This window comes from Bos taurus, chromosome 17 (assembly GCF_002263795.3).
Source record: "Bos taurus isolate L1 Dominette 01449 registration number 42190680 breed Hereford chromosome 17, ARS-UCD2.0, whole genome shotgun sequence".
Taxonomy (NCBI): Eukaryota; Metazoa; Chordata; class Mammalia; order Artiodactyla; family Bovidae; genus Bos; species Bos taurus.
In genome coordinates, this window is record NC_037344.1 from 36,296,625 (window position 1) to 36,323,571 (window position 26,947).

Genomic DNA, 26,947 nt, shown 5'->3' on the forward strand with positions numbered 1-26,947 from the left:
TCATGGGAAGAATGTAAATAATGACTTCTTGATATTTTCAATTATTATGTGATTTTTTATAATTATGCTTTAAGAATTTATAACATCAACTGTACTATCAAATTTTTTTTCACATATTATTTTTGTAAAGAATATTGAAACTTGCAGAGTTAATTTGGAAAAAAAAACATTAAATGAATTAAATTCCAACTGTGTTCCGTGGAAGAAATTTTAAAACTTAAAACACAATACACTACAATATTCAAAGCATTCTACTTCATGTAAGATGTGGATTTTCACCAAACAAATGAATTAATTAGATATAAAAATAAAGTGTCAAGCAGTGAGGTACCCAAGTTAAATTTAACCTGGAGGTAACACACTGCTATGGCGTGACCAGTTTTTTGGATATCAAGTCATTTTTTGCAAGGAGAAAAAGATGCTATTTACACACTGTTACAGAAGTATGCACATTAAATAACCAAATGCATCGTTACATCAGGACAAAGAAAATATGAGTAATTTTTGTTATCTTACTCTGGATATCTTTCTTTGACATATTTCATAATATTAAGATAATAATATGAAGGAATTCAATTAGAATCTTCAGTAAAACTTGAAAAGAACTCTATGTATAAGGAAATTTTATGTCTAGACATATTCTTATACATGTGTCTAGAAATATTCCAGACATATTACTAGAAATAATTAGCTAAGTATTAGCAGACTCCAGCTCATTATACTGATTCTTATTCCTCATATGTGAGGGATGACTTTGGACTACATGAATTTTAAGATGTCTTTTAAGTGTAGAATTCTAATTTCCATAAAATTTTATAAAATTCATGTTTCATTCATCTTGGCATTAAGTTAAATTTAGTATATTAATTACTTGTTCTTGTGGTTTTGGAAAATTACTACAAATAGATGGATATATTTTTTAAGATGTGTAAAAATCTCCTTAGATCATCCTTTGAATTATTTCCAGGGTTATAGATCTAATAAATTAATGACTTCCAAATGTTACTATTTACTCCACCCAAATATTTCTGTTTATGAATTGAATATTAATATGTCAGATTTTGACTATTATTAATAAAAGACCCCACGTTCAGGTTGACATTTTGTACTTTTCTCCAGATTTTTACAGTGAAGGTCCAGATATATCTTGACAGTATATATTTTAGCATTTGTATCTACATTTGTATTTTAAAGAGCTTATAACTGAAAACAACATTATCCACTTTTATCATGAAAAAGTTAATGAAAATGCTATTAATTTATCTAAATTCAGAAAACAATTGTACACTCATTAAATGACTACCAAATGGTATTTCCTTGAGGTTCACTATTTTTGAACTCCTTGCTTATTTTTTGATCTACTCAATAAATAGCTACTATTTGGTCCATCTTTGCAAGTCCGATTGATGTGTGAGCACACCTCTGCTGATTCACTCCCAAAACAAAAGCAAAATTTGTTTCCTTACTTATTCTTTGAGGCTATTCCTAAGCATAAAACAGCAGCAACAATAATAATAGATTAAACATAAAAGGGAAAATCAAAGACGCATGACTCTGTAGGGAGGCAGGAAGAGTTGGTTGTAAGAGAAAAGACATACAGAGAAGCAGGTAAGGCTGCCTGGAAAATTAGTTATTTGAGGTTCATGAGACAGAGAACTTTCCATACAAATTCATGAGAGTTGCCAGAATGAAACTGAATCCAGTGACTGAAGGAGTATTGATTTGAGATGGAGATAAAAGGCTGGTCATTGCTGTTACTTAAAATATTGTGTAGAGATTGATAATTACTTAAAAGAAAAAAATCATTGTGATCAGGTAAAGTTAACTACAAGCTTCATGAGTGAGTCTGCAATATTTTCAGCAGAGTAACATGGCAGAAGTCCAAAACTGCCAATTTAAGACCTGGAAAGTAAAATGAAACACAGACAAACACCCACCCCAAACCCACCCTGCCTTAAGCACCCATGCACACACACAGACATTGATATTACAAATGCATAAGCAAATACATAATTGATGATGGTATGTTCCAGAAGAAATTAAAGAAAAATTCTGGAAAAAATTTAAATTAATATATTAAGGGATCATCAAATCAGTAAAAGAGAGTATAGTGTCCAAAAATAAGACAGTATGAAATGAGGTAGAATAAATTAAATAAAATAATTTGATATTTAAAAAATACTAAAAATAAAATTTTGACAAAATACCTATAGATATTTAAATAAAAGTTAAATGGATAAACAACAAGGTCCTATTGTACAGCCCAGGGAATTATATTCAATATCTTGAATAAATCATAATGGAAAGAATATGATAAATTATATATATGTGTGTGTGTATATATATATATATATATATTTATGTGTGTGTCTGTGTGTGCTTTGCCAGTGTTCAACTCTTTATGACCCAGTGGGCTGTAGCCCACCAGGCTCCTCTGTCCATGGAATTTTCCAGACAAGAGTACTGGAGTGGTTTGCCATTTTCTACTTTAGGAGATCTTCCTGACCCAGGGGTCAAAACCCACATCATTGCATCTCCTGCATTGGCAGGCAGATTCTTTACCAACTGCGCCACTTGGGAAGCCATATGTGTGTGTGTATGTATAACTGAATCATCAGAAAAATAGAATAACATTGTATGTCAACTATACTTTGAAAAAAAAGTTCAGAGGACAGATTACACATTAGATTATAGATACAAATAAAGAAATGATGAATTATAAAATATTACAGAGAAAGAAAGTTCTAGAAGACAAAAGACAAATTAACAAGGAGAGTATTAAAACTACCAAGGAAGAACACATTGCCTATAAAGGCATGACAAATAGATTAACAGTTGACTTCTCATCAAAGTAGCACATGCCATAGACATTTGAAAGTGTTGTAGAGGAAACTATGATCTAGAATTAATAGCTTTTTAAAAATGTGATTTAAGAGTAAAAACAAGGTGAAGACATTTTAAGACACAAAATGAAGAGGATTTGCTTCTTATTGACTCATTGAAAAACTATAGAAACGTTTACTTCAACATAAAAGTAAACCATTAGAAATGTACGGTGTGCAGGAAAAAATAACAAAACAAAAATTAAATATAATTTTTAATTTTAAATATAATAATTGTCTTTCAAAGGCATAACTAATATTCTCATTAATTTCATGTAAGATCTTATGTTTTCAAAACGTTTAAGGCTCAAATGTTTTTTCTTGCTCAGATAAAAGATCATCTATTCGATATTTTAGACAATAAGATACATCTTCAGTTTCTAATTGAGAAAATAAAGAAAATGTATGGAAAATGCATCTGTCCAACAGCATGTGTGAAAGGAAAGAAAAGTACACAATGGCCAAAGATCAACAATACACACGTGACAAAACTTATTGTAGAAGTATGTTGAAATATATCTTCAGTCTTAATAAATGTAAAAAAAGGTTATATTCACCTATAAAGGACAGATTTTCATAATGGTTTAAAATTTTCATAAGCTACTTATATAGTAAACACCTAAACTAAATTGCATGGAAGGATTAAAAGTGAATGCAAATTACACATGAACCGCAGCAAACTCCAATAAAGAAATTTATGCACTCAATCTAACATATATATGCAAAAGGAAAAGACCAAAGCTTTTCCTTACAGAATGTCAAGAATTATTATCAGGCTCTAATAATTGCAATATGTGATGTCTGTCTAAGTAGAGATAAGTTAATGAAATAAAATAGAGAATTTAAAAACATAACCACAGATACAGAGAATCCCAACATTTAACCAAGATAGAATTAGAAATCCAGTAGGTACTTCCCAGTTTGACCAGTGGTTAGGACTCAGCCCTTTGGCAGTAGGGGGCTGAGGAGTTTGGTCTCAGGTCAGGCAACTAAGATTGTGCATGTCAATGGTGCAACCAAAAGAAAAAAAAAAAGAAAAGAAAACCCAATACATTTTCTTAAAAACTGTAGTTAAATAAGAGTAGACTAAAAATAAAATGCAAGTAAATTATAATACAATCTTTTAAGCATTCTATAGCCCAAATTAAGAACAGATCAAATAAAAAATTAACATAAAAAAACTAAAATGAAAATATTTTTTGTGAAGGGGAGGTGTTTTTTAAAACCTTACAGATTTATCACAAACTATTAAATAATTAAATGAATCAAATAAAATTATATACATTATAATTTAAAAAGTGAAAATAGAATATAATTTAAAATGTATTTTCAAAACAGAAGTTCAGAAGCCAAATTTGAGCACAGACTGGGTCCCCTTTGTTAGCATCCTTCCATGCTTTATAGGCAGCTCTGCCCTCTAAAGGCTTCTCTGGTGGCTCAGCAACAAGGAATCCATATGCAGTGCAGGAAATGCAAGACATGAGTTCAATCCTTGGGTCAGAAATATTCCTCAGAGAAGGAAATGACAACCCACTCCAGTATTCTTTCCAGGAAAATCCCATGGGCAGAGGAGCCTGGTGGGCTAAATATAACCAACTAAGCATGCGAACACTGCCGTCTAAGGTTACTGCTGCTGCTGCTAAGTCACTTCAGTCGTGTCCAACTCTGTGTGACCCCATAGACAGCAGCCCACCATCCCTGGGATTCTCCAGGCAAGAACACTGGAGTGGATTGCCATTTCCTTCTCCAATGCATGAAAATGAAAAGTGAAAGGGAAGTCGTTCAGTCCTGTGGGGTGCCATTGCCTTCTCTGGTGCTCTAAGGTTTGCCTCACCTAATTTTGTGTTTGCTGTGCTGCGCTTAGTCACTCAGTCCTGTCTGACTCTTTGAGATCCCATCCATGGACCATAGCCTGCCAGGCTCCTCTGTCCATGGGAATTCTCCAGGCAAGAATACTGGAGTAGGTTGCCATGCCCTCTTCCAGGGGATGTTCCCAACCCAGGGATCTAATTCAGGTCTCCCACATTGCAGGCAGATTCTTAATCGTCTGAGCAACCAGGGGCCTGAGAGTACTGGAGTGGGTAGCCTATCCCTTCTCCAGGGATCTTCCCCACCCAGGAATCAAACAGAGGTCTCCTGCATTGCAGGCAGATTCTTTATCAGCTGAGCTACCAGGGAAGCCCAATTTGGTGTTTAATGTAGGACAATCAGTGGGTTGAGTTGAGCTTGTAGCTTGCTTTTTCAAGAAAAGAAATGAAATAAAAGAAGCATTCACATGAGCTTGAGGGAAGTTTGGATAGATATTCTGGCTTTCACTCTGTATTTTCTTGGCTCTCTGGTTGTTCAAGGATCCATTTTGCAATAGATTCCCTTACTTAAAAACTTGAGAGGCCTTTCTCTCAGCTGCCAGCTGCGAGGAAACATTATGGTCATTTTTGGTTCTAATTCCATGAGAACAGAGAAGGGAGATACATTTTACTAGATCTTGAGTTCAACCAGTTTTGTTGCAAGTTTTATATCCCTTAGTCAGAGAAGAAGAGAAATTGCAGAACCGAAATCCCTTAAAAAAAAAAAAAAAAGAGTGATTGGTTATCAGGGTAACTGCAGATTTTGCAGAATTACAAGGGTCCTGAAGCAGGCCATCTGTGGGTTGGATGATGCTACTAAATTTTTGGTAGCTGACTTCAGACTAAGGCAGTATCTTGATGGAGTTGCAAGTTAGCTCCAATTGCATGTAGTTCAATTTCATAGATATAGTATTTGCTTCTTAATCTAATTAGAATGACTCATTCCCAAAGACCACAGATGTGAGAGTCTCAGAAAACATACTGGTACCTGTGTCTTGCCTTTATTTTCCTCTAGGAGAGAGCATTTGCTTTTTGATTGTATATGCTAGTAAATTGCTATGAATATGTTGACTGGACTCACATATCTGTTCTACTGAAATTAGCATATTTTGTGTTGATCGTTATCGAAAATGTAAAAGCACATAGTGTACCTATGCCTGGACTAAATATCCAAAGAGTACTTTTTATTTTTAAATTATAACTGGCTTTCTTTTTCATCATTTTTCAGTTTTTTTTCTTTCCCATTCTGATAAAATATGTTTTAAAAAAATTCAAACTATTTGAAGACGTAGAGAGCAGACTTGCGGTTGCCAAGGGGCGGGGGTTAGTGGAAGGATGGATTGGAACTTCGAGATTAACAGTTGCAAACTATTAAGTATAGGATGAATAAGCAGCAAGATCCTACTGTATAGCATAGGGAATCATTTTTCAGTTTTCTGTGATTATAATGAAAAGAAAATTAAAAATTAATGCATACATATGTAAAACATCCAAGCTTTTATCGATAGCTTATTTTTGAATTTTGAAAAATGCTGATATAAGATGCAAAATCTCTTGTGTAACTTGCTGCAAACCAGCTTACCAGCTTGACTTTTTTTGCTGAAATTTTGCTAATAACTTTTGTTTTGATAACTGGGTACCTCCTGTTAGGAGTTTCTTGGAAAGTTTCCACTCCCCTCGTCTACTTTGATTCAGACCGCTAGGAATGTGCTCATCCTCAACTGACTAAATTGAAGTTGGTCTATATGCCAGGTTTACTCTGTTTTTCATATCTCCAGTGAAAACATAGATGTTTTGACTTGAGTAATTGTAAAACTCCTCTTGCTGGATCTAGAAGTAATTCAAGTCTTTCCTTTTGGAGAGGTATGAGGTCATCCTGGTAAATATCTCAGGTCCCAGTGACTTTTACTACTGAATTGGAGAAGGTAATGGCAACCCACTCCAGTATTCTTGCCTGGAGAATCCCATGGATGGAGGAGCCTGGTGGGCTACATACAGTCCATGGGGTCGCAAAGAGTCCGACTCCACTGAGTGACTTCACTTTCACTTTCACTTTCACTTTGGGCTCCATCCTTGGACTCTCCCCACAGTTTCCTGAATATGAACTAGAATACCTCTGAGATTCAGCTGACCTGAATGAATGAGTTTTCCCCATAGCATTTCAGCTTTAAATACAGAGGAAATTAAGTTGTTCCCTATGCAGCACTTCATTGCTAAACTGTGACAGGTTTTTTCTTTTTTTTTCTTATACACTAAGTGTAGTCCCAGATTTAAAGAACATAGGCTTCTAGAAAGCTTGGTATGAAATAGTTTGAATTTAAAACATCTGACATTGACAAAATTGCAATGATTTTTTTTTAATAGCAAATAAAATCGGTAACATAGTACCTTTGGGATTTTAAGCACAGTCAATCCTAAGAGCTGTATTCTTCCTTAATTTACATTTTAAGTGCTCATCAAAGTAGAAGGCAATGAATTCAGAAGACAGAGCCCATAATGATGTTCTCTTCTCTTGAACCAGGATATATTTTCAAGGTCATATAATATATTATTATTTTTAAAAATTAAAAACATTTTTTCATATTATATTAGTCAAACTTCTTTCAGCTGAGATACAAATAAAGAGAATAGGTCTTTCACACCAAACATGTATGCAATTGCTAATCTTTATGTAACATTTTGCAAAGTTCAAGGTTTTATCCATTGTGTTTAGGAGAAAAAAAGAGAAAAACCAAGATCATTGTGTTTGATTTGTTTTAATTTTCTTGATCCCATCCAGTTGGTACTTAGTTTGAAAAGAATGAAAGTATATTTTTTGATAACTTTCAGTATATGTGTCCATGATATATAGATACTGTTCCTTAATATTCTAAATATATTATTTAAAATAATGGACAGGTTCACATTGCTATATTTAAAATAGATTACCAACATGGACTTATTGTATAGCACAGGGAAATCTGCTAAATGTTATGTGGCAGTCTGGATGGGAGGGGAGCAGGAGGATGGATACATGTGTATCTATGACTGAATTCCTTTGCTCTCCACCTGAAATTATCACAGTATTTGTAATCAGCTATACTCCAATATGAAATAAAAAGTTTAATATAAAATAAAAAGTCAAAGAAAAAATGAACTTTTTATTCTGATAATTTTTTTCATTTTGGAACTTCACATAAAGCTGGCCTATCAGCTTAAAGAGATCAGGTGAATGAAGAAAAAGAGATGGGGAAAGAGACTACAAAATCAAGGTTAGAAAGGTGAAATGAAATCATGTGAATATTGTGTGATGAAAGTGGAAGGGTCAATAAAGAGCTTATTTCTGGAGGCAGTTTCAGTGGACTAGTGGGGAAACACCTTGGTTGAGAACTATAAGGAAGTGTTAAGAAAAGAGTTTATAAACACAGCCGAAAGTAGAGTCCAGCTCTTTTGACTTTTCAGTTCAGTTCCGTTGCTCAGTCATGTCTGACTCTTTGCAACCTCATGTACTACAGCACACCAGGCTTCTCTGTCCATCACCAGCTCCCAGAGCTTACTCAAACTCTTATCCATTGAGTCAGTGATGCCGTCCAACCATTTCATCCTCTGTCATCCCCTTCTCTTCCCAACTTCAATTTTTCCCAGCATCGGGGTCTTTTCCAATGAGTCATTTCTTCACATCAGGTGGCCAAAGTATTGGAGTTTCAGCTTCAGCATCAGTCCTTCCAATGAATATTCAGGACTGATTTCCTTTAGGATGGACTGGTTGGATCTCTTGGCTGTCCAAGGGACTCTCAAGAGTCTTGTCCAACACCACAGTTCAAAAGCATCAATTCTTCGGGGCTCAACTTCTTGACTTTCAGCCTCCTGTTATTTCCACTACATAGCATGCTACTGCTCAGCATTGAAAGGACATTTATAAGGTTTATAGAAATAAATATCTTCAGTTTATTACCCACAAGAAGAAAAAAATGCCTGTTTGATGTCAGACTTCTGGGAAAATACTAAATCTTAGAAATTTAACATGTGTAATAAATTGCATACAAAATAGAGGTATTTTGTATGCAGTTAGTTTTTTGCATACATACAATATCATTTGCAATGATATTGCATTGGCTTCTTATTTTGAACTAGTCACACTAAAGGCAGGTGGGATAGAGTAGAGAAAAGCTAAGAGCAACAGATGAGTTGGGTCACATTACCTTGGCTGTATTAGGGCAGGACTGTGGCCCGTCATGTTTTGCCACATAATGGACCATAGCTCTCAGCAAGTTGAACTGATGGTCTATGATATGCACATACTAACATATATAATCCAGAATATTATGAGCATTGTGAAGAATAATCTATACCACATGATTAGTGAATAAAGATGTTTTTAAAGTACTGTCTACTGAAGTCATTATAAGGATAGACATAGTGAGTAAATTTAGCTTCAGGCTACACGTGATACTCCTTTTGACTATTGAATCACAAATGTACTATAAAGTCCGAGGACTTCTTTTGGGAGATTGAAAATGTGTCACTGAAGGTTGTATTGTTTATTTCAGCCTAAATTTGAGGTGTTGGTGAAGACAATTGAAAGTCCAGTCTATTGTAAGGTTATACAGTTTGAAACATTTCCTGGGTTAAGTCAGCTAGACTCAAAGTTCATCCAATTAAAATAAATAAATTTAAAAAATAATAAAAATATATGTATCCTGTATTATACATACCATCTATGTATAATACAAACATCTACATGGTTATATAACTATATATATATGTGTGTGTGTGTTAGATATATTTATAGTTTACACACACACATATATGCACATATATGTGTGTGTATGTGTATGTGTGCACGTGTGCTAAATCACTTGTGTCTGACTCTGTGCTGCCCCATGGACTGCAGCGCACTAGGCTCCTCTGTCCATGGGATTCTCCAGGCAAGAATACTGGAGTGGGTTGCTGTGCCCTCCTTCAGGGGATCTCCAGGGGATCTTCCCGACTTGGGGATTGAACCTGTGTCTCTTACATCTAACCTGCATTGGCAAGCAGGTTATTTACCATTAGCGCCACCTGGGAAGCCTATATCTGAGGCCATCTGGTGACCTCAGCAATGTATGATGCCTACTTCAGTTGACATGTTAGCTACTTTTAAAAGTTGGAGTATAAGTGGGACATTAGTCATGGGAGAGCCTTTTGCAGATAGGAGCCCTCATTCCTTACAAATGGCAGCATGTGAGTGTATGATGTGGAAAGCATATTTAGAGTCAGTGTATATATTTGTTCTCATTAGCTGTGAGGGTAAAGCTCTAGTTAGTGCAATAAGTTCTGCCTTTTGGGAAGAGGTTCCTTATTAGCAAATATATATAAGCCTACTGCTAAGTCGCTTCAGTCGTGTCCAACTCTGTGCGACCCCATAGACGGCAGCCCATCAGGCTCCCCCGTCCCTGGGATTCTCCAGGCAAGAACACCGGAGTGGGTTGCCATTTCCTTCTCCAATGTATGAAAGTGAAAAGTGAAAGTAAAGTCACCCAGTCGTGTCCGACTCCCAGTGATCCCATGGACTGCAGCCTACCAGGCTGCTCCGTCCATGGGATTTTCCAGGTGACAGTACTGGAGTGGGCTGCCATTGCCCTCTCCTTAGAAGGTCTGCTGCTGCTAAGTCGCTTCAGTCGTGTCTGACTCTGTGCGACCCCGTGGACTGCAGCCTACCAGGCTTCTCCGTTCATGGGATTCTCCAGGCAAGAACACTGGAGTGGGTTGCCATTTCCTTCTCCAATGCATGAAAGTGGAAAGTGAAAGGGAAGTTGCTCAGTCCTGTCCGACTCTTAGTGACCCCATGGACTGCAGCCTACCAGGCTCCTCCACCCATGGAATTTTCCAAGCAAGAGTACTGGAGTGGGTTGCCATAGCCTTCTCCGATATATAAGCCTATATATATATATAAATCTGTTGTGTAATTTCAGTTTATATGAGGACAATTGTAAACATCTCTATATATACTTTAACTGTAACTACATATAACTATCTTCCTAATGAAGATCATTGTATAGAACAAATGTGCAACCAAAAAGTTTTCCTAAAATTCTGCTTAAGCAACAGGATTCTGTAGAACCGGCGACTCGTGTCCTGTAAGTTGACTTTTAGAAGGTCTGCTGCTGCTGCTGCTGCTGCTAAGTCGCTTCAGTCGTGTCCAACTCTGTGCGACCCCGTAGACGGCAGCCCACCGGGCTCCCCCGTCCCTGGGATTCTCCAGGCAAGAACACCGGAGTGGGTTGCCATTTCCTTCTCCAATGTATGAAAGTGAAAAGTGAAAGTAAAGTCACCCAGTCGTGTCCGACTCCCAGTGATCCCATGGACTGCAGCCTACCAAGCTGCTCCGTCCATGGGATTTTCCAGGTGACAGTACTGGAGTGGGCTGCCATTGCCCTCTCCTTAGAAGGTCTGCTGCTGCTAAGTCGCTTCAGTCGTGTCTGACTCTGTGCGACCCCATGGACTGCAGCCTACCAGGCTTCTCCGTTCATGGGATTCTCCAGGCAAGAACACTGGAGTGGGTTGCCATTTCCTTCTCCAATGCATGAAAGTGGAAAGTGAAAGGGAAGTCGCTCAGTCGTGTCTGATTCTTAGTGACCCCATGGACTGCAGCCTACCAGGCTCCTCTATCCATGGGATTTTCCAGGCAACAGTACTGGAGTGGGGTGCCATTGCCTTCTCCCCCTTAGAAAGTCTAGCCAATAGCAAATACCAGAATGCTGGGGCTCATAGAGATGCAATTTCTAAACAAATTCTCATTTGTGTCCTTCCTTCCATAATGAATGGATTTTAATCAGGTGTGTTATAGTATAAAAAAAAAACATACCCATGTACTTGGAATCAGCTGTATTCCAAGTCCACTTCTACTTTCTTCACAGGCAAACCTTATTCTTACTGGGTCTCTGTTCCTCACAAATAAAGACTTTACACTAGGTTTCTAATATGCTTTTCAGTTCTGTTATCTGTTATATGTTGTACTTGAATACTTTATTTAAAACATTGTTTAGTGCACCAGGATAGTTAATATAGCTGCAGTATAAATAGTTGTGTAAAGCAAAGATGGTTTTGAAAAACAATATTTATGACCTAGCATGCTTTTCATAATGTGGGACTTTAATTTGCTGAAAGTTGAGTAATAGAGTTTTTAATTCAATGGAATTTTAGTGTGGATACTTTCTCCTAGTGCAAGCCTAAATTATTATACATTTTACACTGCGGTTTTAAAATGGCAAAGAATATATTTTATCTATATTTAGCTTCTTTCAGCTGCAAACTAAGAAAGCTTTTGAAAGGTATAATTGATTAGACATCTGGACAATTTTCTTCATCTGAATTAATGACTTAGATGTCATTACAATACAAATTCTACCTTCTTTGAAAGAGTGAAATTAATGATCATAATTGTCATTATTTAACATGTAATTCTATTCTTATCCCAGATGTTTAGAAAAATGTATTGCACTTGTTAGAATATTTCAGCATAAAGCATTGCATTTAAAATTTTTAGACACTTTCACAATATGATTAAGGATTAAGAATGCAGAAAGTTCCATGTTTGCTAATGTTTCCATATAGGTTTGAACCATGCTTACCCATGCAGTCTGGACACAGAAGTCACATATCTACTACTCTCGAAATGTAGCTGCATTTGCTTAAGTCTTCATTTATGTTGATCCAAAGCAAATGGAAGTGGAAGATCGCTCTTATACAATCTCTCTCCACAATTATTCATATGCAGTATGAATAGTCATTTTTTTTCTCTGTGGTTACTTCTTGTAGAGATTATCTTGTTATATCTGCAATATTACGTCTGTCTGTTTTAATTGGAGTTCAGTTGCATTACAGTGTTGTGCTATTTTCTGTTGTACAGCAAAATGAATCAGCCACATGTACCTCTATTCCTCCTCTTTGTCACCACAGAGCACTGAGTAGAGTTCCTTGTCATCTGCAGTAGGTTCTCATTGGTTACCTGTTTTATACATGCTGCTGCTGCTGCTAAGTCGCTTCAGTCGTGCCCGACTCTGTGCGACCCCATAGACGGCAGCCCACCAGGCTCCGCCATCCCTGGGATTCTCCAGGCAAGAACACTGGAGTGGGTTGCCATTTCTTTCTCCAATGCATGAAAGAGAAAAGTGAAAGTCAAGTCGCTTAGTCATGTCCGACTCTTAGCGACCCCATGGACTGCAGCCTACCAGGTTCCTCTGTCCATGGATTTTCCAGGCAAGAGTACTGGAGTTGGGTGCCATTGCCTTCTCCTTTTATACACAGAGGTGTGTATATGTCAATCCTAATCTCCCAATTCATCCCACTCCCTTCCCCCTTGGTATCCATACTTTTGCTCTCTACCTCTGTGTTTCTATTTCATCTTTGCAATTAGATTCATCTATACCATTTTTCTAGATTCCACATATATCATTAATGATTTATATAATAGAACTGTTGGTCAAATTTGATGAGTCATTCTTAAAGACTATCTTGAGAAATTTCTTTTTATTTATGTATTCATTCAATATAAGCAATGATAACTATCAGAATATATTTTTGGATAGTTATAAATATATAATAGGTATCATCCCAATGTGTCTAGCTGGATATACATGATCTGATTTTCCTTTGCTTCTCTCCTCTGTGTTTATTCAATTCTTATCTATTTTCTAGTTGGTTTTGCTTTGTGTTCAAATGATGCTTATTAGAATGAGTATTTGAACACTGTACATAAGCTGGGATCATTGCTCTGATAGAAGAATTCATGGCTGGATGGCGAGAGTCCACTGTACATATAAAAATGAATTCTTTGGGCAATGTTTCCTCCTTAGAGAAATATCAAATTGAAACTCAACCTCAGAGTTCACAGTTGCAGGTATCATGGTAAAGTGGATCAGGAACGGAAAACAGTTGCTGCAACAGAAAAGCCCAAGAGGTGTACACATGAGGTATGAGAGAATCTGGCTGATGTTTCCAATTCCAGTTAAGCCACAAAATGAAAAGATTATCTATTATTGAGAAGTGAGGCTTTTTCAGAGGAATTTCCCATTGAAAGCTAAATTCAAAGGTTTTAATATAGGGGAAATAGAAAAGATTTTTATGCTAAATGCAACTCAATCTAGATTTATTTCATAATTTATTTTAGCAACTATTGTTGACCACATGAAGAATATTAAGACTCATTTATGTATATCTACTATTTCAAATTAATTGTTGTGTGTGTGAAGTTGCTCAGTCGTGTCCAACTCTTTGTGACCCCATGGACTGTAGCCTACCAGGCTCCTCTGTCCATGGGATTTTCCAGGCAAGAGTACTGGAGTGGGATGCCATTTCCTTCTCCAAATTGTTAGTAGATATTATTTAATTGATTAATTAATCAAAATAATTTGTTGAGTTTGTGATGTATGCCGTGTACTGCTCTGATTCATGTAAATGATTATTGAAACCCTGTACTTATATAGCTGGCAATCTGGTTGTATACAGAGAACACACAAGCAAACCAGTGAAACTACAGGCTGTCACATAATAAGGGCTGTGAGTTCTAGTCCTTCCATTCTAATGGAAATTGCTATCATTTTTCTAAAATTGCCATTTCACTCTTTCCATTTTTTCCAACTCATCACAGCATTTAACCCTCTATTTCAACTAAAACTTCCTGAAGGCTTAGTCTTTAAATTGTTGTCCTCTCTAACTTCTTCTCATCTCATACCTAAGGCAGAAGATGTACAAATGTTCACAATCCCAAATAGGTATCTCTAGGCTCTACCTCTTTGCTGAGCTCCAGATTCAATATCCCAATATCTATTTAATATTTCTAATAACACTGCAAAAGGAAACTCAAGAAAGGAAATCATATTTTTTTTTCTCTCAATCCTATTCTTCCCTGTATCCTCTCCTGGTTAATAAATCAACTCAGTAGGAATAATTTGGTACAGGTGCTAGATTTTATATGCTCATAAGTTTCTTCTTACATATGGGGTACAAGTGAGACAACTGGCTTTGCTCAGGTTTTCCAGGACCACAAGGTAGTCTAGAAGCTGTTTTCTCCATCTCATTGAATTATAAAATGTCAAAATGTACAGACACTAGTGTCCACGTAGTGTTCACCTCCCTGACACTGAATAAAGACAGGTCTGGGGAAGTTAAGAAACATGTTAAATTGTGACACAATCAGTTCAATGTACTTCCTTCTATATCTGTACAAGGATGTTTATTGTTGTTGTACAGTCGCTCAGTTGAGCCCAACCCTTTGTGACCCCAAGGACTGCAGCACACCAGGCTTCCTTGTCCCTCACTGTTGCCCATAGTTTGCTCAAATTCATGTCCGTTGAGTCAGTGATGCCCTCCAGCCATCTCATCCTCTGTCGCCTCCTTCTGCCATCAATCTTTCCCAGCATCAAGGTCTTTTCCAATTAGCTGGTTCTTCTCATCAAGCGGCCAAGGTATTGGAGCCTTAGCTTCAGCATCAGTCTTTCCAATGAGTATTCAGGACTGATTTCCTTTAGGATTGACTGGTTTGATCTCCTTACTGTCCAAGGGACTCTCAAGAGTTTTCTCCAGCATCAAACTTGAAAGCAAAAGGACTCTCAAGAGTCTTCTCCAGCATCACAACTTGAAAGCATCAGTTCCTTTGCACTCAGCCTTCTTTACAGTGCAATCCTCACATTCATACACAACTACTGGAAAAATCATGTTTGACTAGCTGGACCTTTATCAGCAAAGTAGCATCTTTGCCTTTTTAATATGCTGTCTAGGTTTGTCATAGCTTTTCTTCCAATGAGCAAGTGTCTTTTAATTTCTTTGCTGCAGTAACCATTTGCAGTGATTTTGGAGCCCCCAAAATAAAGTTTCTCACTGTTTCCATAATCCCCATCTATTTGCCATGAAGAGATGGGACTGGATACCATGATCTTAGTTTTCTGAATGTTGAGTTTTAAGCCAGCTTTTTCACTCTCCTCTTTCACTTTCATCAAGAGGCTCTTTAGTTCTTCACTTTCTGCCATAAGGGTGGTGTCATCTGCATCTGAGGTTATTGATATTTCTCACAGCAGTCTTGATTCCAATGGATGTCAACAATTTTATCTCAGATTCCTCTGCATTTTGTAAATCCAGCTTGTAAATCCAGAACTGAGGGAAACAGAGACTCTCGGAAGGCACAAACAAAATCTTGTACACACCGGGATCCAGAGAAAGGGAGCAGTGAGCCCACGAGAGACTGAGCCAAACTTACCTCTGAGTGTTTGAAAATCTCTTGTGGAAAGGTGGGTCAATGGTGACATGCTACAAGGGCAGGAGCACTGACAGCAGCAGTCTTCGGAGGTGAATGTTGGCATATGTCTTTTTGTAGTTCACTTTTAGCCCTACCATAGAGCCTGTAGACTCTAGAACTGGGCTGTCTCAAGCCAAAAAACTAAAAGGGAGGGAGCATAACTCTACTCATTAACAGAAATGGTGGATTAAATATTTGCTGAACATGTCCCTGTGGACCAGAGAAATACCCAGTTTTCCCTATAGCCAGTCCCTCCCATTAGAAAGCTTGCACAAGCCTCTTATTTTCATCCATTAGAGGGCAGACAGAAGAAACAAGAATTACAACCCACAGCCTCCAGAATGAAAACCACAATCACAGAAAGCTAACCAAAATGATCACACGGATCACAGCCTTGTGTAACTCAGTTATGCTATGAGCCATGCCATGTAGGGCCACCTAAGACAGACAGGTCATACTGGAGAGTTCTGACAACAAAATGTGGTTCACTTGAGAAGGGAATGGCAAACCACTTCAGTATTCTTGCATTGAGAACCCCATGATATGATCTTCCAGGATCATATCTTATGTAAAGCCAAAAAGATATGACCCTGGAATATTACCCTCCCCCCACTCCAGGTGGGCACATGTCCAATATGATACTAGAGAAGAGCAGAGAAATACCTCCAGAAAGAATGAAGAGGCTGCTGCTGCTGCTGCTAACACTTCAGTCGTGTCCGACTCTGTGCGACCCCATAGATGGCAGCCCACCAGGCTCCCCCCATGCCTGGGATTCTCCAGGCAAGAACACTGGAGTGGGTTGCCATTTCCTTCTCCAATGCATGAAAGTGAAGAGTGAAAGTGAAGTCGCTCAGTCATGTCCAACTCTTAGCAACCCCATGGACTGCAGCCTACCAGGCTCCTCTGTCCATGGGATTTTCCAGGCAAGAGTACTGGAGTGGGGTGCCATTGCCTTCTCCAAATGAAGAGGCTGGACCAAAGCCTAAATAATACTCAGTTGTGGATGTGACTGGTGGTGAAAGTAAAGTCTGATGCTGTAAATAACAAGGATGATCGCCTTTTTTAAATCAATAACCACAATAAGAAGTCATGTAAGTCATACACTTAAAGACTGCAGCAGAGAGCAGTCAAATTTATGTGTGACTGGCAGGGATATTTTCATAAAGGGGGTAACTGGAGCTATCTCTTGAAAAACCTATTGTAGATTTCTAAGATGGAATGAGATGCAGTGAGGGTACTCCAGGTAAAATTCTTAGGATACTTGACTGAGCTAAAACATTTGCTAATGGTGGGGATTTGCTTCACTCTGACATTCTTTTCATTCATAGGCTTGCTAGCAAAGTTGTCTCCTCTATCTCAAATGCTGCATTTTGTTCCTAAGGCAATACTTTATCACTTTTATTTTGTCTTCCACGTGATTAGACATTAGATTATAATGTGTAAACAAATCAGAATCCCTCATTTTAAATCTACTGAATAATGTAAATCCTACTCTCTAAATCCTACTGCTGTAATCAGCATGGCCTGTTGTGCCATGTGGTGAAAAAAAAGTTTTATTCAGAGAAAAATGTTATTTTTTTGAAGAAGAGAAAGAAATCTGTGCCCATCCCCCTTGTCTTTTTCAAGTACAACTTTGTTAACTATGATATTATGCAGATACCTTTTAGGTACACATGCATTTTCTCTAACTTAATAGTGAGATTGTTTTCTGATGCTTCCATATAAATGTTGAGGTTACAAGGAAAAGTCATAAGATCATTATCACACCATCTGCTCCAGCTGGTTTGTTTTCAACACATGCTTTTCAGTGCTCTTACTGAGCTGTCAACAAACTGCCAATTAATTATGAAAACCTAACAGATTGTCAGAGGTTAGGATACTGAGAAAGTGAGATCATGAGTCAGTATATCATGGGATCAATTATTCCTGATTTACGATTTCAAGAACACCTTCTGTAGACAAGTGAACTTTTAAAAATACAGTAATGACATCTTTGGATCCTGTAGGTGAAGAGAGGTAAGAAGCTGATAATTATTTTCCGAGCATCCAATGAGAAGAGCCATCTTTATGTTTAGGTTGCCATTTGATAACTATAAAATTGAATTCAAGTATTTTTTTTTAGTAATATTTCAATGGAAGAGAATATCATGTGGTGTCATTCACAGAAGAAAAGCACAGAAACTAGTTTTTGTCCTTTGTCTAACATTTAGTTGCTGAGCTCAAATACCTATCTGGAATAGAAATCAGAGTTATCCCCCGCAAAAGTTATCTGAATTTTAATATCAGTTCTGTTTTACTCTATCTGTGTATGAGTGCTCAGTTGCTCAGTCATGTCTGACTCTTTGCAACTGCATGGCAATAATATTGGAGTGGGTTTCCATTTCATCCTCCAGGGGACCTTCTTGACCCAGAGATCGAACCTACATCTCCTGTATCTCCTGCATTGACAGGAGGATTCTTTACCACTGAACCACCTGGCAAACCTATTCTATCTGTAATACCAAGTAAATCACTGCAGTTGTATGATAGCTTTTGCTGAGATAAAGCATTTTTATTTTTGTATAGCATTATTTTTAAGAAATTTTAGACTTGAAAATCATAAGACTTTCAATGGAAAAAATAATCATGGTTAAGAGTATCAAGGAAGTAGATTTAAATAGTATAAATAGGTTGTATATACTATACTGAAGCTTTACATGCTGACATTTTTCTCAAGTTTTAGTGAAATTTCTTAAAGTAAATATTTCTATCCTGTTGCCTTTTGGCTGAAAATATACTTAGCAGCTTGTTGATCTAATTATCAATGTGTATAAGTTTACTCACCCAAGATTGATGAGATTTTTATTCACCCATTAAAATGAATTAATTGTTCATTTGTTTTATATTTTAGAGTAGATGAACTCTTGTGTGTGTGTGTGTGTGTGCACAAAAAGTAGAGAAAGAGAGGAAGGTTAGGGTTAGAAGAAAAAGGGCAGAGAAAGACAAGCCCTTAAGTGAGCACTTTTAGGAAGTGTATGACCTCACCTTCGCACAGCATCATACTGGTACAGGATTGTTGCCATGCCCCTTCCCTCCCTCCTATACTACAGAAGAAACATAGTATTCAGAGCTCGGGAAAACTACTCCTTCACCCCTTTCCCAAACTGTTTGTTTTATTTTCAAACTATCTTGAATTTAAAATATTCTGTCCAGTTGTCTTATAAAGAAATATTTACCTCTGGGAGAAGGATTAGACTACACATCAAAATGACAGCAAAACGATGGATTGCTCATGAAAATAGTTAGTTTCCACGTTAGCTTTCAGATGTTTCACAGAAGTAGTGAAAATAGGAATTGCATTCAGAATTGTCCGAATGTGGGAAAACATGCTCTTTCTTGTTTCCCTCACATGCAAGATGACATTCATTTATGCATTCATTCATTGCATGTGCAGCAGGTACCAGACAACTTGGAAGACCCAGACGATGTAATGCTGGCGAAAAAGCAAAACACAACAAATTCCAGCAGTCATGATGTTTAAAGGAGATACATATTCTAGTGAGGAAACATATTCTATTGAGGAACAGATACATATTCTAGTGAGGAAAACCAACGTTTTGAAGTAATCAATTTAATTATGTATAATTACAAAGAGAAGCTCTGAAACAAAGAAAAACTGATCTATAAACAGAGTAAATGAGAAATGTAACTCAGTCTTGGCATTATGGGGAAGGATTCAAAGGGATATTTTTGACATGAGATGATCTTTGGGTGATAAATGAGAAAAATGCATTTCATTTGGAGGAAATAGTGTAGAAAATCCTTAGAGTAGTAATGTTCAAAATTTGAACAACTGCACAAAATTAGTCTGGCTGGAGGACAATTATTTAGAGAAGAGGAAGACATGCAGAGCCAAGATGCTGTGGAAACTTGTAAGAACCAGTGATCTAGTTTTTATCTTAAGAATAAATGAATAGAGTATATCTGAAAGTTACTAGCAAATGCACTAACATCATGATGCTTGGATTGACCATAATTGCTCAGGTTGTTGTGTGGAGAAGAGATTTAAAGTGCATTAGTGTAAAAGGTAAGAAAGGAAAGGGTTGGGGCATTTGAAGGGGAAAGTGGTTGTGTCAGGGTTGTTACAATAGATTTGGAAAGAAACTGATGTTTGAAAGGTATACATGAAGCTAGAATTAATGGGACATAGAGATGAGTTTAATATGAAGAATAAGGGAGACAAAGATATCAAAAATGTCTCTTTTGTTTCTGACTTGAATAAAAGGATGAATGAAAAAGTCTCTAAAAGCATGACTTTATGTTATCATATGTATACTATGAGGAGTTGCTTTTGAAACATGTAAGCAGAAGCTGTTACGGAGGTTAATCATAAAAACCTGAAGATTGAATGAGAAGAATGAGAAGGATATTAACACAACCATAGACTATTTGAATGTTTGGCTGAGTGAATAGAGTAGGATACATGGCTAATGGGATTAAATAATGTTTAACGGCAAGATAAAGGTATAGGATGAACTTGTAAAAGGACTGAGAAGGTGTTTTTACAAATTCTACAGAAATGGAAGAGACGGATATTGTACACATCAAAGTGACCATTTCAAGCAGAATCATGATTGGTCAGAAAATGGATAGATTGAGATACATAGTTCTTTCTAAAAATTCAGAAAATAGATGAGAGAAATTATCTTAAAAATTCATGATTTGAGCATGTTGAAAGATGGAAGAAAATCATTGAGAGATAGAGTTTGAATACACTTAATAACAGAGTTAATAAATTGACTAAGTTTCTCAAGAACTCAGGTGGCCAGATTGGATTAGACAGGAGGAGAAAAAGCTCCTCTTAAGGTCACAATGAGTTGGGAGTATAGCTCAGTCGGTAAAGAATCTGCCTGCAACGCAGGAGACCCAAGTGCAATTCCTGGAACAGGAAGATCCCCTGGAGAAGGAAATGTCAACCCACTCCAGTATTCTTGCCTGGAGAATCTCATGGACAGAGGAGCCTGGCAGGCTACAGTCCATGGGGTCGCAAGAGTCGGACACGACTGAGCGACTTACTTCACTATGGTCACAATAAGGGTTAAGAAGTATTCTCAAAGTGGTAAAGAGGAATACAGTTGAGTTCAACATATAGATTTGTTTGTTTGGAAGAGGTTTTAGGGAATTTATATGGTTATAAATTTATGCATTTTTGCAATTTCTCTGGTATATTCAAAAACACAGAGTTGTGGAAAGAATCATATGACTTTTAGTTTAAAGCACTTAAGAAAAAGCAGCTTTCTAGGAAATGTCCTTTTGGGTGCTACTGAAATAATATAAGTCAATATATCCAATGGCATAATTTCTGTTGTACCTTAGTTTATTAAGAATTTATCATAGTACAGGGATCCCCAAGCCCTAGGCCATAGACTGGCACCAGGGCACAGCTTCTTAGGAACTGGACCACATGGCAGGAGGTAAGCAGTTGGTGAGCAAGCAGAGCTGCTCTCCATTACTCCCCATTGCTTGTATATTGCCTGAATGACCCCACCCCACCCCCATGGAAATTCTATTCCAGGAAACTGGTCCCTGATGCCAAAAAGGTTGGGGATTGCTGCTACAGAAGACTATCTCATCAACATTTCACTGATATTTACCAGTAAATTATAATAGCTATAGTTTTATTAAACATTTTTCATCAGACATACTCAAAGAGAACTTTGAGATTTATACATGTGTTGATAAATGTATCTTGTATGGATGATTAGAAAATTACTATGGTTTAATGTTTTCTCTCTTTTGAAAAAAATTTCTTTCAGCTTGTGTTTATTTTACCTCAATATTTTTATTGGCCCCTAAATTTCTACTAATTCAGTGTTATATAAAGCTGTATGTGTGAAAAAAAAACAGTATTTCTTATATCAAGAAGAATTATAATCTTTATTTGAAGATGCTTACCTATTATGGATTCAGTTGGCAACTGCTGCTGAGTTTTGATTAATTCCATGGAGAATTATATTTGTTATTGAATATTTTTGATATATTTCTTCAATTTAGAATGTGTTTTCTGATTATTTGCAATGTTAATTTTCACAGGTGAAAAGCAATAAGGATGCTTAAGTGCTGGTCAGCTGTTTTGATTCTTGGATTCATTTTTCTGGAGTCTGAAGGACGGCCAACCAAAGAAGCAGGATATGGCCTTAAATCCTACCAACCTCTAATAAGATTGCGACACAAGGTACCTTACCATTCTGGACTTGCTCATAATGAACTAAACTGTTGGTTCTCTGGTTTACTACTCACCTAAGAGTACTTATTGCAGAATATACTTTCAGAGTATAATTTATATTTATATAAAAAAGCCTTTTAGAAACACAATTTGGGGGATTGCTTTTGACAAAGTATAGAGATGGACTATTTAAAAAAATGTGTCATTAAAATTTCACATGAAGAAATAGGATAAGCTTATAAAAGTAAGTATGTCAAGACCTAATCATCCAGATAATTTCTGTTATTTCCATATTAATTTTAAGTTTATAACTTCAAACTAAACCAAAAGTGTTATGTTCCTGAATTTGCCATTAAGATAAACAAAAAAAGATACCTATACCATCTAGAGACATATAGTTTGGCAAAGTTTTTGTTCTTTTAAAAATCATTAGACATTTTAATTTCACAAAAATCATAATAATTTCAGGTTGTCTAATAGGAAATACTTCATTTATTGATGTTAAATATTTTCAAGAATTAAATAAGTTGACATTAGGATTTTTATAAATTCCATAGATTATATACTTACAATAAATTAAGCTAGTGCTTTTAATAACACATCATGATACTGCAAGTAAAATATTTAAACAACATTTTATTCAATCAAATACAAGTTTTAATACATTTTGATGTTCCTAGAGAGTGGAAAAAAGACAAAAATGCTGAAATTGAAAAGAACATACACATTTTAAGATTTCTTATGCTACTTGTCTTTTAAAAATCACTTGAAATAAACAAACATAACTATTTTGATTTTCTCCTTTATAGTCACTACATGATAGTAACTCTTACATTGCATATATTTTTGCTGAAATTCTTTCATTGACAAAATCACTAACCTTTTCTGGGATTTTTATGTGCCAGACATTAGGCTAAGCTGTTAAATTTATTGTTGTATTTAATCCTCAAACCAAACTTATGAAAGTGTATCTATTTTCATTCTATAGATAAGAAATAAAAAAAATTCTTAGAATGTTAAGGAATTTTTGGAACACATATCTTTATTAAATGTTTCAACAAGCTAAGGTATAGCATGCAGAATAGATATGACAGGTATAAAAGAGAAAATAAGTAGAATATAAACTATACTTCACAGTAAAAAAATGTTATAGAAGTTCAGTTGCATGTAAAAGTAAATAAGCTATTAAAATGTTCATTCTAGAAAAGTACAACTAGAGAATTGGCCTTATCCCACTATTTTTCTATTATCATTCATTTCCCCTACTTCATGGACTAACAATAAGTTTTGTCCCAGCTCCAAACTTAGATATAAGAATTCCTTTATGAATGCTCTCAAAACACATTATTAATTCAACATTCTGACTCATACTATTACAGACCCAGTGAATATTTATTCCATACTGTGTGACTGCCCTATGTTATGTGTATTGAGGTCTAGAACTGTGCCTTTCTAATCTTTTTATTCCTAGTGCCTAGTGGATACTATGTAATTGAATAGATGGCAGAAAAATAGCAGGTAGATGCCTGACTAAAAGTTTTGATTGTTCCTCTGTTAAATATAACATCACAGATTGTTGTGTATAATTTATAAATAATTTTGAATTAAATTTGGACATTTCAGATAAATCACTTACCATGCATTGCTGTATAATTTAAGAAATCTTTAAAGAAATGAAACAACACAATGAGTTAAACCAGTTTTGGAAACACTAATACTCACCCAAAATGATCAAAGTCACCTCCCAATCTTTTCCTTCTCTGTGAATCCTTACCTCTACATAGTTAGAAATAGTACATGACTGCTGGTACTTAGGAGCAGAGAGGCAGAGAACGTTATGACAATACTTAAATTTCAAATGACTTGAGACAGAGGTGACATTAAGCTATAAAAATAATTCTGTGACTCTGTGTGAAAGTGTGTATCTGGTAGGAATTAAGAAGCTCCCTGAGTTCTGTAAGTTCCTGCAAAGCCCCGGCAGATACTTTCCCCTTATTATCAACCCCAATCCAACCACTGGGATGTACTTTTCCTTCTCCAAGACCTTGAAGACTAATCTCATTATAGCATTTATTTATTTTTGAATTAGTCACTATTTGAATCCAAAGAATACCCGATTGTCTTTCTCTCACTTCTTTCCACTCCAATTAGGCTCACATGCTGCTTTATTGGAGAGGTTTTCCCAAACCATAACTGAAAATAGAACAAACATAGACATTCCCTTGGTCCCCTGTTAATGTTCACTCTAGAATACCATTATTTGTCAAAATGTGTATTTCACTTATTTATTAGTTTGCTGGATTTTTTTTTCCATTATGATGTAAGCTACTATTCATCTTTGGCTTCCCTGGTGACTCAGAGGTAAAGAATCCGCCTGCCTTGTAGATGGGAGTTTGATCCCTGGGTCTGGTAAATCCCCTGGAGAAGGAAATGGCAACCCACTTCAGTATCTCATGGACAGAGGAGCCTGGCGGGCTACAGTCCATGGGGTCCCAAAAGAGTCGGACACAACATAGTGAGTAAACACACACACTATTCATCTTGCTATAGCACAGCACACAGGATGGTAAAAAGAAACAAATATATTTATAGTGAACGATTCCATCACTGACTAGAATAAGGCTTAAATCAAGATGATATATGTGTGTATAATTATATTATAATTAATAATACATTAAAAATAATTTCCTTTTCTATCATTTTTGCTAGAGTAAAATCAACTAGGCTATACTTAATAAAATTTTTTAAAATATATTATTTAATAGCATTGTATAAATTTATTTCCTCACATTTGTTATTTTTAACTTGCATAGTTTTATTTAAATAAAATAGACTATAAACATCTATAAATCTGTAAGATTTAGAGAATGCCTAAGGAGATTTTCTATTTGGATAGGTCTCACTAGCATAAATATTAGTTGTTAACTACAAAACACTAAAATATACAATAAATACACTAGATTTTGAGTTTTGATTAGCCACTTTCCACATTTTCCCCAGAGAGGTGTCAGTTCTTTGAGTCTGAACAAATGTATGTAGAGAACAGAATTTTCTCAAATATTTGTGTATCAATTGTATAATGAATCCCCTTTTGGGAGCAAAAACTGAAATGTGCGATTTACTTGTCAGATTACACAGTGAAAGTTAAAGTGAAAATGTTAGTCACTGAGTCCTGTCTGACTCTTTGTGACCCCTTGGACTGTAGCCCGCTAGGTTCCTCTGTCCATGAAATTCTCCAGGCAAGAAAATTGGAGTGGATTAACATTTCTTTCTCCAGGGGATCTTCCCAACCAATGGATCAACCCGGGTCTCCTGCGTTTCAGGCAGATTCTTAACTATCTGAGCCACTAGGGAAGACCATACATAGCTTAGTGTAGTATAAGTATAACATATATGTACATAGTTGTATCATTTATAACTCTGTATACACACATGTGATTGCAAGTATATATTCTGTGTCTCAAGATAAAAATGAGTAACATAAATCCATCATGTTATTATAGAAATTTTAATTATAGTCCATAATATGTATCTAAGGGGGCTGATGCTGTTTCATCCAATGTGCTTACCCAACAAGCATTTATTGAGCTTGAGGATATGGAATTCATTAGCAATACAAAATTGTAAAACACAATTACAAAATGCAAATCCAAATAGTACCTTTCTTTTAATATTATTTTGAAGTAAATATTGTATATCTATATTGTGCTACATACTTTCATATACATTAATTGTTGCAATTTAATTCCACAATAACCCTTGGATACAGGGAATATTTTTACTGCTTATCCAAATGACATTATTAAAACCTGAGAGGAAAAGTAACTTTCTCAAGGGAAAGAGAGAGGATCAGACAGAAAAATGAGATTAGTAAGAAGCCCATAAAAGCATAGGTAAAACACAGATGGGGAAGAAGGATCAGAAAGAATAAAGATGGTAATGCTAGTAAAGCAAAGTGACACTGGCTTCAAGGAGAAACATCTAATGTCCTTTCGTGTTGTTCCTTCTCCCCTTCCATAAAGCGCAATCACAGTGTTTCCATGTATGTTTTCTTGGCTACACTGAAATGAATGTCTTCTCCTAATAGGATAGCATAAAGTTGGATAAGACTGAAGTGACTTAGCAATACAAATGTTGCTGTAGCTTTAGTTTAGGTAAATCTCCCAATGAAGACTCACTCGGAAGCAATAGTCACCACCCTAACTGCTAGCCTGTCACTGGTTTTGAGCATAGTAGTTACTACAGGGGGCTCCCAGGTGGCTCAGCAATAAAGAATTCACATACCAATGCACAGGCTTGGAAAGATCTCTGAAGCAGGAAAAGGTTCAGTTCAGTCACTCATTCGTGTCCAACTCTTTACAAACCCAGTCTTCCCTGTCCATTACCGACTCCTGGAGCTTACTCAAACTCACATCCATTGAGTTGGTGATGCCATCCAAACATCTCATCCTCCATTGTCCCCTTCTCCTCTCGCCCTCAATATCTTTCCCAGCATCAGGGTCTTTTCAAATGAGTCAGTTCTTCACATCAGGTGACCAAAGTATTGGAGTTTCAGCGTCAGCATTATTCCTTCCAAAGAATATTCAGGACTAATTTCTTTTATGATGGATTGGTTGGATCTCCTTGCAGTCCAAGGGACTCTCAAGAATCTTCTCCAACTCCACAGTTCAAAGGCATCCATTCTCTGGTGCTCAGTTTTCTTTATAGTAAAATTCTTGCATCCATACATGACTACTGGAAAAGTTATAACTGATTAGAT

The 26,947-nt window shown here is 36.3% G+C and overlaps 1 protein-coding gene across 2 annotated transcripts in view; it reads left to right on the forward strand.

Moving 5' to 3' along the window:
• FSTL5 (follistatin like 5) overlaps positions 1-26,947 on the forward strand; it is a 930,240-nt gene that overhangs the window by 35,810 nt on the left and 867,483 nt on the right. The window contains exon 2 of one of the 2 annotated variants that reach the window (XM_024977492.2): positions 22,056-22,197. In XM_024977492.2, the coding sequence (XP_024833260.1) occupies positions 22,072-22,197 (126 nt within the window). In that variant the 5' untranslated portion in view covers positions 22,056-22,071. Of the gene's footprint in view, positions 1-22,055; positions 22,198-26,947 lie in introns of those variants that run through there. The other variant, NM_001206863.1, reaches the window with a different exon arrangement.